Source organism: Apodemus sylvaticus, chromosome 12 (genome assembly GCF_947179515.1).
Source record: "Apodemus sylvaticus chromosome 12, mApoSyl1.1, whole genome shotgun sequence".
NCBI lineage: Eukaryota > Metazoa > Chordata > Mammalia > Rodentia > Muridae > Apodemus > Apodemus sylvaticus.
The window spans coordinates 44,671,256-44,684,053 of NC_067483.1; the positions used below are offsets into that span (position 1 = coordinate 44,671,256).

A 12,798-nucleotide genomic window follows, 5' to 3' on the forward strand; every position below is an offset into this window, starting at 1 on the left:
GTCTTTGACTCAATCTCCAGGTGTGAACTAAGTTCATACTGTCTTCTGTAGTCTATTGCTCAGGCAATGAATTTTTGGATGCCAGTTTGAAACATTATTACAACAGCCATCACCTCCTAAATCATAATTAATTGTCTCTTACCTGGATCTTTTCTTGCGCAGCTCATAGATTTTATACAAAACAACAAGCAGGGCTATTGATGTCACAATAATCAGAAACACCAGGAATATAATCAGTGCCTTAGCATTATCTAGAAATAAAAAGTGACACACAAGAGCTTATTATTTCAAATACTTTACTAGAGCAAGGGTAACCTTCATGAACTAGAATTTTAATATTTTTCATTTATCATGAAGTCAAAGCTAAAATTATAGAATAAAATGAAATACATTAAAATCTTGATTTTGCAGTTTGGGGCTCTGTTATTTCAAAATTCCCAAGGCATTTATATTTAAAGAGACTAATTAGAATATAGATGAGTACTTCCATTTCTTTTCATTAAATAATGTACTTTTGTAGAAAACTATCATTTAGATTTAATTCCCTTTCAGAGACTCATTTTAAAGGAATCAATGAGGTAATGTAGTTATTACAGTTTTCAGAAAGGAACTCATAGTTTACCATTCAGCTCAAAAGTAGGTAGCCTCCTAAGGGATTCGTAAAAGCTTCTATCCCACAAAGATAAATCTCTTACATGTTCACTGGGGAATAAAACCAATTAACCAGGAGACAAAATTTATTTCATTTGACAGTGAAGATTAACACTTTCCCTAGCTTGAGCATTCACTGAGAATAAATGTGAATCACACTCATAGGGAAACCAGAGCCAAGCCCTGTTGGCAATATCTGTATTGTGTATTACATGCCATCCTTTTCCTGCACATGATGGAGATATACTATACCTATGAAGTGACATCATGGTTTGAACCCCAAAGCCCGGCTGTTAAGTTTCCCATCTTATGTCTTATTCCCTAGAAGGGAATTTGGCCAGAAACCCATCACCTTTGAGCCTCAGTTCCTTAATTCCTGAAATGAAGTTAAATAGTTTGGTTCCAGAAAATTGTAGAGTGTGTAGAACTCAGAGAAATGTAGCTATTCACCACCCAAACCTGCTTTTAGTGTCTTATTGTCAATAATGATGCCCTAGACCCTTAAGGTAACTTACAAATCAGAACATGATCAGCAGATGTATCAGTAGATCAGATATATGTGAAACATTACAGTCAAGAAAGCAGTCTCATTAAAAAGGGTCACCAAATTTATTTGTGCAAATAAATCCTCTTAAAACTTGTAATGAAGACAACATTCACATATTGACTAAGTGATCAAATCTAATTTGACTTTTACGATACTGTAATTTTTATAAGTTACAGATATTTATAAAATGCATATAAACAACTAATGGATCAATCTGTGGATGCAAAATAAAACAGTTTTGTTCAAACAAATGCATACATATAGAGTTAGAAAAAATAGGACAGGATGACTTACAAGATGTTGAATGATTTTTCTTAACTGGATCTCCCTGGTATACTCCATTGTGAAAATAGACCTAAATTTCAGTTAAGAAAAAGAAAAAGAAAAGAATTTGGTTTTCTACTATAAGGGTGTATGGCATATTATAAGCTGCACAATATTTCTCATAGAATGTTGAATTTAAGGATGCTTAATTTAAGGTGGATCTTACCACCTCCAAAAATCTGGATTTAAATTGGGTATTTCCACTTCAAATAATTCAATAAAGAAAAAAAAAAGAATCCTTCACAAGTGTACCATTGCTGCTTGGGTTTTAGTTAATTCCAGATGTAGTCAAGTTGATAACCAGGAATAGTCAAGACAAGTAATTTGAAACTTAGAAACACACACACTCTCTCTCTCTCACACACACACACACATAAATTGTTATTTTAAATGTTGCTAAAGTGGTAGTTACATTGTCTGACTTACTGATATGGTCAGTAATGGATTATCTAGTACAAAGCACTCTTCACATTCCAAGAGGAAAAATATTTCTTCCTTTCATAGTACATTATTATTTCAATGTATTATTAAGTCAATATCTTAATATTTTATTAATTCTGTGAACAGATATTCAATAGATGGGTAGATGATGTGATTGACATCTGTGTGGAATGCAGAACTTTTGTTGTATTTTGGAAATATTTCACTCTTTTTTCAGTACTGTGTAACTTTCGATAGTATAAGGATGATCAGTACCCTAGAGATCCTTTTAGTCTGTCTAATACAGAGGCATTCTTTGAGAATCATCTACACTGTCTTTCACGATCATTGCTTCTTGCAGATATCTTCTTGACTGAGTGTGCCATTTCTTTCAGAAGAGTATTCCATATGGAGAAATAATGTGCTATTACCAAGCCGTCCTGCGTTCTGTCCCACTGTGCACAGCTTCCCCAGTGGCCACAGAGCTCTTGGCACAGTGCTCACTTTCATCTCACACACACTGAAGCTTTATCTTGTTAATAACTACTGATGGCTTGCCCCTCTTCCTAGGATTCTCCCTCTTTTCAAACATTAGAAGTTATTCTGGGCTCTATGAGTGAGCATTATGAATATAAACTTCAAATTAGGAGAAGGTTTTCATTTAGTTATTCCTTCTTCGACTGCACACATGGCTCTCTGCTTTTCTTCATTTCTCTCACCACCACATATCTCCACATCCATTTATGTCCTTAAGACAACTTGCCCAGCCTCACGAGGGTGTAATCCTCTCATCTCTATTCAGTATAACCAGCTCCACTAAAGATATTTATACTTGTTTTGCTATTCATAATTTCTTTCTAGTGATTTGTTTTGATGTGCTTTTCTTGTTGTATCTTCTCCACTTATATAAAAATACCATTTTGATTATTATTACTGTGGATTGGAAAAAACTGTATCCTGTTCCTCCATGGCTTGTCAGTGACATCTAAAAGCCTGCAAACAGAATTTCTTGAGCTTAAAATTTGATTGCTTTATGAGAAATAACTGGCCTTTTTTTTTTTTTACAAATATTGGGAAAATCCTATACTCACCAGTGGTCTGCTTCTGTAACCGCTCAGTTTTCTTTGATATCAAGTTGATTTTCTTTATTTGCATTAAAATTTACAAGCCCTTGGTGTTTATGACCATTATTTCTACACTGTAAATTTTCATGTATTTTACCCTTAAAAACATGTGTATTCTACAGTCAACTCTTGTAAATAGCAAGTTTACTTTTAAAAAATTTGAGCATACTAGCATATTAACAGATAGCTTTAATTTCTACTTACTATACCTTAAGTTACTAAGCCTTGGTTTCATTTTCTGAGCTTTTTCATTTGTTCTTCCATTTCTGTTTATTACTGACATAATTACTAAGGTTGATAAACATTTTATTTTCTTTTTGACAGCATACAGCAGATTATGGAGGATGCTTATAGAAAGGATAAGGAAGAAGGAAACATTTACTCTTTGCCTGCTTGCCCTCCCTCTTGTTAGCAACCTATTCTGTCACTGGCATTAGAGCCTACTTCTTCAGGATTCTGGCATGTACTAAATACCAGACTAGCTGAACCACGGCCTATGAGTGACTTCTCATTATAATTTATGTTCCAAAATGGTAATAATACAAAAACACTTGGAATGATAAAAAGCAATGAAGTCCACTGTCAAGATCATATTGTGACAGTTAATGCTGATTATCAAATTTATAAGACCTATAATCACCTGTGGGCGGGGAAGTGAGGACTCAAGACATATCAGTGAAGGAGTTTCAAGACTGAGTGAACTGAGGGGTAAGAGCTACCCTAAATGTGGGTAGCACCATTATATGCTAGACTAAATAATAAATAACATTTATTATTTATTACCAGTAAATAATAAGAGACTCGATAATAAAAAGAAACTAGGTTTAACATTACTCTTTTGCTTCGTATCTGTGGATAAAAATTGGCCAGCTGCCTCATGTTCCTGTCACTTTCCCTCTCTCACTAGAATGTACTATACTCCCTCCAACTGTGAGCAAAACTAAGTTCTTTCATCCTTACCTTAATTAGTCATGTATTTACTCATAGCAACAAGACAAGTAGCTAATGTAGAAAACAAGGAACTAAAAAGATGGCTCATCAGATAAAACTTCTTACTACACAAGTCTCATAACCTAAGTTCAATCCCTTGATCTCATGGTAGAAGATAAAAATTGACTTCCCAGGCATGTCCTTCACCTTCCATGCGTGTGCACTGTAGCACATATGTACCCAAATTACACACACACACACACACACACATGCACACACGCATGCCTGCGCCTTCATAAATAAAGTAAAAATTACAGAGGAATAGAGGCATTGCTGTGATACACCTGAGCACATGATTCTTACTCCTTTGGAACTGGTTTATGCAAAGAAGGTAGAAGAGGTCAGTCTCATTCTAGAGAAGGCATAGGATGCTTCTAAGTAGACCATAATCTGTAATTCCTATTGGAATCCAAAGATCATAGTGCCATGGGAAAGGCAAATAGTAAGGACCAGTTCATGGATTTTCAGAGGTTGGAGGGAGTCCAGGGCTGAGTGTATCGCATACATGATATATATATATTTTTTTTTTTGGCTAGATTGTGTCCATGGCTGGGAGTAATAGAGAACCAAAAGGAAATGGATTAACTTCTTTGGTGAAGGAAATCTCAAGACAGCGCAGTGCTCGGATTGCAGCACGGCTACTGCTCACTGCTTTCATTCAGATTGCCAGTAAGAGAGTGAAACATGAAGACGTGAAGTTACGTGCAAGTGGACTTAGAATAGTTAGTACTGATCGCCACCTTGACAGATCTGGACACACCGAAGAGATAAATTTCTAGGCATGTGTATGAAGGAGAAGGGTTAAATGCTTAGGGAAAAACAACCCAAAATGCAACACCACTCAATGGGCTACGGTGCTAAATGGAGTGATAGTAAGAGACTGAGCTGAGCACGAACACCCATCTCTCTCTGTTTTCTGAATACAGATGCAATGTAACCAGTTACATCAGGTTCCTGCCATGATGCCTTCCCTCAGCCAGAAGACAAAACCAGATTTTTCTTCCTTACATTTTCTTTGTATTGAGTTGAAATTATTAAAGACATTAAGAAATGTGGCTATTGCTTCATAAACATGTTTCCTAAATGCTGTTTATGTTAGAGATCAACATAGTTGTAAGTAGTAGAATATAATAAAAACTGTATGCTAGAACTCCATGTAACTATTGGAAATTAAATAACAAAAAAATGTTAATGATAAAACAATACAGAAAAAATTGTCAGACTCTCTTAAAATGGTCATGTTTATCTATTGCATAGAAACTTTCAAATAAATAACAGAAATATCTATATAATATTTAATTCACAGTGAAACAATAGGTATATTAAGGTTATTTATGTGTAAATGCATCTTCATATATTTTAGTATTTTCTAACCTCACAGCACACCTAAGATTTTGTAGTTGAAAACTTGATGAAAATAAATATTTTGCAAAGTGAACATCTGCTGCTCAGGAAAGGTCTAACAGGCACACGAACAATGTTTCCCTACAGTTAAGGCATTTTGAAGAAGCAATTATCCTGAGAATTTTTTTCCATTAAGAATTGCTTTTCATTCCAGAGGAAAAAAAGCTTGGTGTCAAATTGTCGATGTTCTAATGTGTTGATTTCATGATTCATCAGAGAGCCGTAAGTCCATGCAAGCACTATCATTAATGCCATGCAAGTACTTAAATGTTAAACACTGTAATATATCTTGGGACGATTGCGATTATGGAACACATGGCCTTACCAGAAACTCATAGACAGTTGAATAGTAGAGATTCTCTACATCGAATTTACATGTTGATTGATTGTCATTTTTAACCAAAGACCCTCCACTTTTGACTTCCAAAATATAATACTCTTTAGGGCCATTAATTTCACGAGGACGATCACATGTGACAATTATACTATTTTCTGTTGTCCGGGAGGTTTTCATTCCAGTGACCCTGCTTGGACCTATCAAAATAAAGAAACATATTTGTTATCTTAATGTTTTGATATGTGAAAGTTTAAGAACCTTAAAGTATGTAAACCATTCTCAGTATTGATCTACATCATGGGAACACAGATTCAAAATTATTTTAAAACATTTATAAATAAATCACCTATTCATTATTAGCATAGAAGACATGTTTGAAGACAAAAGTGTTTGCACAATCCCTAAAAAAACTAGATGTGGAATGAAATATCAGTGAGAAGTGAGAAGGAAGAAGGAAGAGGACCTGGAAGGATGCTTGAGATACAGGTAAGTTCTCCTGTACAGCCCAGCTCATGTGCCTGTTTATCCTACTCAACACCAAGAGAGATTTTTCAAGCAATTAATCACTTTCCTTGGCTTTAATATTCCAGAAACCTGGAAAGGCAACAAGAGCATAAAGCTGCAGGACTTGGAAAATTTCCAATATTTTTATTCATTCTTTGAGAATGTCATACACTATATATTTGAACCTTTTCATACATACACAGACAAGCCCTTCCTCTTCCCATCTGATCTGCCCTTCCACCCATTCCCATTCAACTCTGAGATTCCTCCCTTGCTTCTCCATGCCCCATCAAGCTTGGGTTTGGGGCTCACCGTAGTGTGTGGTTAGCCTACCAAGGATCACATCATTAAAGGATATTCACTCTCCTTCTCTCGTAGTTATCAAAGGCCAAATGTTCTGAGCTAATGATGGGATTATGTGAGCCTAGATGATATGGAGTGTGTTTTAATACTGAAGAAATCTTTTCTCCAGGAAGCTGGTACCCATTGGGTCCTATAGCCATAGATCCCACCTTACTCCAGGACGCTTTCTTCTTTCCTGCCCCTAATTAAGATTAGCTGTTACCTTGGATATGAATCTAGCTTTGTTTCAGCAATGTCACACAGGAAGCAAGACCGTTGAAATTTCCCATGAAAAACATGATGTAAAATAAGTACCAAAACATGCTCTATATTATGAAATGTTTTATCAGGGGTTCTGTAGGATACCCTTAGGTGTCTAGCTGCAATTTGTGTTCCTAGATAGTAAAGTGAGAATGTTTAATCTAAGTTACTGAGATGCTTAAGTGTTTGAAGTCTTAGGAAGCACACTGGCTGCTGACGCTTACTGCTTTTGTTACTTCAACCATGCCACTATATCTGATAGGTACAGTGAACCTGGATTAGCAGAGGTTAAATAATTTTCTTTTAAATCATTTAAAATTTTAGAAGGTAACAAACATGCCAGCAGAAGTAGAAAGATCAATGCATTGCACATAAAAATGACATTTGCTGCCCCTTATCATTCATGGAAGAAATATTAAAGCAAAAAAACTTACGAGCTGGTTTTGTCTCAAAGCTGCATTTCTCAGCAGTCCCATTTCTCTGCACCTTCCCATTGACATAGGCAAATAGTGACACTTCATATTTTGTATAAGGTTTCAGGTCTTCCACCTTAAAACTGTTCCGATGATTAGTCAAATTTTCACATTTGTCTAGAATTAAAAAGAAAACCTAAATTAGTAAGTTTCTGAAAGTTGGGCTCCCTATGCAAATAACTTGATTTTTACATTTTATGATCCCAAGCAGACTCCAAATATTGGGGGAATTTATACAGAAAGGCAAACACAGTGTGTTGTCTCTCCTCTGTGTTTCTAGCTCCAATCCTTCAATTGTGTGTATAAAACCTAGAGTAACTGCAGAAACCAGGACAGTAAAAAGGAACGGGCGGGAGGGGGGGCTTGTAGAGAGGGGAAAGGCAGGATATAGGTAATATTAAGAGAGAGGAAGAGGAGAAATGTAGAAAGGGCTTTAATTGGGGGTAGGGAGGATGACTCAGAAGAATAGGGTGGGATGAAGGACATATAACACTAAGGACGCTTAAAGAATACATAGGTAACTATTACTTTATATTTACTCACAAACTGAAGTCCCTAGTGCTAAAGAAAGCACACACTGTGGACATAGAAGTCAGGGCTTGAGCTAGAACTAACTGATCCAGAAGTCTCTTCCCTGAGGGCTGGCTTTCATGTTACCAGATGGTGATGTGCAAACTGCTAAGAGAGGAAAATGATCAGTAGCCTTGCCTATCCGTGAATACCTGTGAACCACAACAAAGACCAGCACAGCACACCACCCCTAAAGGTACAATGGTGACACTCATATCTTGGCAGTAAGTAACAGCTGCGTAGTTGGACTTAAGGCCCACTTAACAGGAGGAAAATTACAGTTGGTACTGTAAACACAGACAAGAACTCGTGATTAGTTTGGTGAGTTTGGTCATAGAGTCTGGAAGAATACTACATCTGGAACTTCCCCCAAACCAGTCTACTGCCCATCTGAGTTCTGAAAGCTTCTCATTAGTTCTCATTCCTGATCAAGGAACCTTCTTTGTAGCATAAGGAGAATATGATAGATAGACATAACCAGTCAAAATGCAGAAAACAACTGACAGGAGGTTGCTCAACTCTATTTGATGGATCTGCACCTCAGAGTCAGTAACCATCAAGGAAGACGGGGAGCAGAAAAATTATAAAAGAAAGGTGACCATGAAGTCTGCTGTGCAATTGTGTCCTCCAGTTATGAAACCTACAGCCATAAAATCTCAACAACATGGCTACCTAGTGAGACTTGAACAATTCCAACAACAGTTGATATCCTAACCTGGATGGGAGAGACTTCATTGGGTCTAATCTTAAATAAAGAGTTGCAAGTTATGAACAGCTGTTGACATCAGAAAAATTAATCTTCACTAGAAATGAACTTCTGATTGGTTATCTGATATCAAGTGATTGTCCCTAAAATACACACACACACACACACACACACACACACACACACGCAATAATGATTGGACTCAGATGACTGTATTTTATGTTTATCCATTTATGTATATATGTAACCATAACAACAAATAAAGAGGATGAGGCTGTGAATTTTTAGGCGAGGCAAATAAGAGAAGTATAGGAGGAAGGAAATGGAAAAGAATGTGGGAAATGATCTAATGTATGTTAATTATATATATGTGTGTGTGTGTGTGTGTGTGTGTGTGTGTGTGTGTGAAAGCAATAGAAAATATTAAAAAGTCATTGAATAGACACAAATTATTCACAGTTATGACATCATATCACTAATGTGCTGAAAAGAATATTTAATAAAGTATTTGTGAAGATCTTCTCTTCTGATATAGCACAGATCACCAGAGAATACTACAACATCTTAAGTTATAATGCTTTAGAATGAATGTTTTCCTCACAGCCTTTGTGATACTTTACACTGGCCTTAGAGCATCAATAGGAGCTAGTGTGATAGACTTTCAGGGAAGAAGTCATCAGATCACCAGTAACTAGGTTTATTATTTCACATAATTTTAAGGCTGAAGTGATTCATGGGGCCACAAGAATGAGAAAAGAGTTTATGTTGATACTGGAATCTAGGCTTTTCATGGAAAAATGAGTGAAATCAAATAGATTGAAAGAAAAACTTTATTTTTGTGTTGTTACAGTCTAATTCATGGATTTATACATACTCTACAAAAACATTGCCATCAAGTTGAATTGTCACAAAACATTCAAATTGTAAGGAGGTATGTTATGAACTTATGGACAAACACGACTAGCATAGCAGATGCTCACAATATACATAAAGATGTGAAAAAAGACATGATTGTACCTTAAGATATAAAGAGCTGGCTTGTGTCAAATGGGAAATCATTAACCACATGTTGACATTTTGAGTAGAAAAAATATAGCAAAGCAATCTTGAGTAGCATGTTATTAGACAGAAGTTACAATAACATAAAAAATAACACCATAACAAGAACCCCAAAAAGTGATCAATGGCTTTCTACATGTGGCAATCACCATTTCATATGATGTATAAGTTCATTGATTTTGCCATCATCATAGATGTAAAGTTGCTATGGTCTTATCATATGATTTCATAGAAAGCTGAGCTATAAAGTAATTACCCCACTTGCCATGACCACAGGTGGGGAAAATAAAGCCAGGCTGGAGGCGCTGATGTCCAGACTTTGAGACTGACCTGCACCACTTCACCTGCTGTCTGGAGAGAAGTAGGATAGGAATGCCTATGGTGGGGCAACCCTGTTCTTTGTCTCAAGACCACACTTCTCTGCTGTTGTTAGATGTGTCTTTGGGCTTTCTGGAGCAGTAATTGGAATAGAGTCAATGCATACTTAATGCTAAATGACTTTCTATGTGAAATATCACAATGGAAGACTCAATAGTAAGTGAGGAAAGTAGTTTCTCGAGTGGTGTCTATTGAGGTTCACTGCTGCTACTTTCTCCTTTAGTCTGCTTTAAACATAATGAGAATTCTCTTAGAGAAGGAGGAACACAAGAAAGAGATACGATCCTCCTACCCACGGACCCTGCTATATTTTTATATGGCGTCTGGTGTTTAGGATAATACCTTCATCCCTGGGATGATAGCCTGGGGCTAAAGATACTGACTCCAGATCTGCTTGGCTTTTAGTTAGTGACCCAAATTCATGTGCTTGTCTATGCAACCTCACAAGCATTCTACATCAAAACATAACTTCATTATGTCATGCAGTTGTCTATGCAACCTCACAAGCATTCTACATCAAAACATAACTTCATTATGTCATGCAGTGAAGCTTGAATTTTTACCTACTGTAACAAAAATGAAACTGACTTTTTTATTGAACAATAAATCTGAAGACTTTTAAAAAATCAGGTAACTAATGGAGATTATTAGTTCTTTGAATGTTTGGAATACTTGCTTCAAATTACTAAGAATTTCAAGCTTTGGTTGAAAGGTTCTGTCACAGTTAATCTTGATCATCAACTTGATTAAATGAAGAAAGGCCTTTGAAATTGATAAGTCACATTTGTATGTCTGTGAGGTATTGTGAGACATGACTGGTGCATGGTTATGAGTGAGAAATATCTGCCCTGGATACAGAGAGCACTGTCTCGGGATGGGGGCCTAAATGCATGGCATTAAGGAGAAGCTCACTTGTGAGGGGAATTCAGACCCAGACTGAGTGTGCTTCTCTCTGTTGCCATCACCCACTTTTTAAGATTTTAGCACAACTTACAGTAGTGACTCTGCAGGAGCCATTTTGGCTGTTAGATTTGGAATGTGGTCACTTTTTTGTGAGGTTACAAACCTCTTGGACTGAACAGATACTGCCTTTTATGGCTCTACACCTGGCAGATAGACCCTGAAGGACAACCCAGTCTCAGACCGTGTTAGCTAATCTAATAATTGTTATCTGGATTCTCTGGATTCTCTTCCAGTGAAGAACCCTCATGAACACATTCCATAACACATTACATGAACATTCTTGGCAACTACTTTAAGGTCTCAGAGAAACAAACCATATGTGACAAGTGAACATCTTATTTCATTAAATACTTCGATTTAGTTTTCCCATAAAATAATAGCAGTATTCCCACAAATTATTTTTTATTAGGAAATGTCAGAAGAAATGCACTTATAATTTCCAGACTTGATCTCTTCTAAAGTGTCTTTGTGGGCACTATTTCAAACAATATAGACATGCTTACTCCCAATGGAATTGCTGAAGACATACATAGACAAGGGATTTTTGCAATGTCAAAAGAGACAAAGGGTATTATTTAAAAGATGTACATAGCGGCTCCTAACATCATCACAGTGTCAAAATGTGCACATTGCTTTTAGTAGCTCTTCAAAATCAGTCCTTGAATGCACAAAACTTAAAATTCCTCTTCCCCAGTGATTGGAAGAGGAAAGCTTCCTGTCACTCAGTATCACTACGGTGATGACATAAAGCTGCAGCTCCTCAAGATATAACACGTGAAAAAATACGACTGTAACAATAGCAAACAGCACACCTAGGGTTGCTGAAAAATCGCATTAAATTGCACTAGCTGATTTCCATCACATGGGCAGCTCTCTTGAGATATTAGATCACATTAAATATAACTTTATGTAGAACATTATAGAATCTCCTGATAACACAAGAGAAGTAAATACTAGATACATTTCCTTTCTCTTAATTTCTAACTGTTGGAGCTGCTGAGACAGTTGAATGGACAAATGATGAGATGAAATGTAGAGTTAGACTTAAAAGCATTCATCTCCAAAATGTTAGACCTGTGCATCCTGAATAGGGCTGACCAGTGTGCATAGTTTAAAGAACTGAATGGTGCTACAATCCTGCTGATTCTCCTCTGTAGATTGACTGGGTCTCACTGCAGTACAGCTTAGATAGACATGGGTGAGAAAACAGAGCCTTTGGATGGAGACAACTCATTTTGATTGCTGTCAGAGATCGTGGACTGGGGACTGGCTTCTACTGCTCTTTAAGGCAGTGTCAACACAATTGAGAGTTGAGGCTCAATTCAGTAACCAGCTCATAGTTTGGGAGAATAGAAGATACAGGATCATCGCCCAAGCTCCCCTCCATTCTCCTTAAATCATGTGCAAGCATGTTTGGACAGCTGTATATTTATGTGATGATTATAAGGAGTTTATACTAGCTGCAGACATGCAAAACTCTTCAAATTGTTAACAACTCATCCCATCCTTACCCTAATTATGCGATTCAGTACAACATTTTTTAGACTATACAGAATTCAAAGAAACGATAGACACGCTTAACTCTATCAAATATTCTGACATACAAACATAACAATAGAGAAAATATCAGCATAGAAATGTTACAAAATGGACGAGTGGAAGATGCTCAAAAACAGGAAAGAAAAGAGTATAATCCTGAAAAGGGCACACAGAAAGATTTGTAAAGCCACTGTAAACAAGGACAT

The 12,798-nt window shown here is 36.5% G+C and overlaps 1 protein-coding gene and 1 long non-coding RNA gene across 7 annotated transcripts in view; both read right to left on the minus strand.

The window, feature by feature from the left end:
* Ptprc (protein tyrosine phosphatase receptor type C) overlaps positions 1-12,798 on the minus strand; it is a 111,809-nt gene that overhangs the window by 29,299 nt on the left and 69,712 nt on the right. For all 6 annotated transcript variants that reach the window (XM_052199958.1, XM_052199962.1, XM_052199961.1 and 3 more), the window contains 4 exons: positions 7,339-7,494; positions 5,786-5,994; positions 1,493-1,553; positions 143-251 (listed from right to left, as the gene is read on the minus strand). In XM_052199958.1, the coding sequence (XP_052055918.1) occupies positions 143-251; positions 1,493-1,553; positions 5,786-5,994; positions 7,339-7,494 (535 nt within the window). The remainder of the gene's footprint in view (positions 1-142; positions 252-1,492; positions 1,554-5,785; positions 5,995-7,338; positions 7,495-12,798) is intronic.
* Positions 9,466-12,795, minus strand: LOC127697114 (uncharacterized). The gene is made up of 2 exons (XR_007980407.1): positions 10,590-12,795; positions 9,466-10,530 (listed from the first exon to the last, which is right to left on the minus strand). It is a non-coding gene; the product is annotated as an uncharacterized LOC127697114 (long non-coding RNA).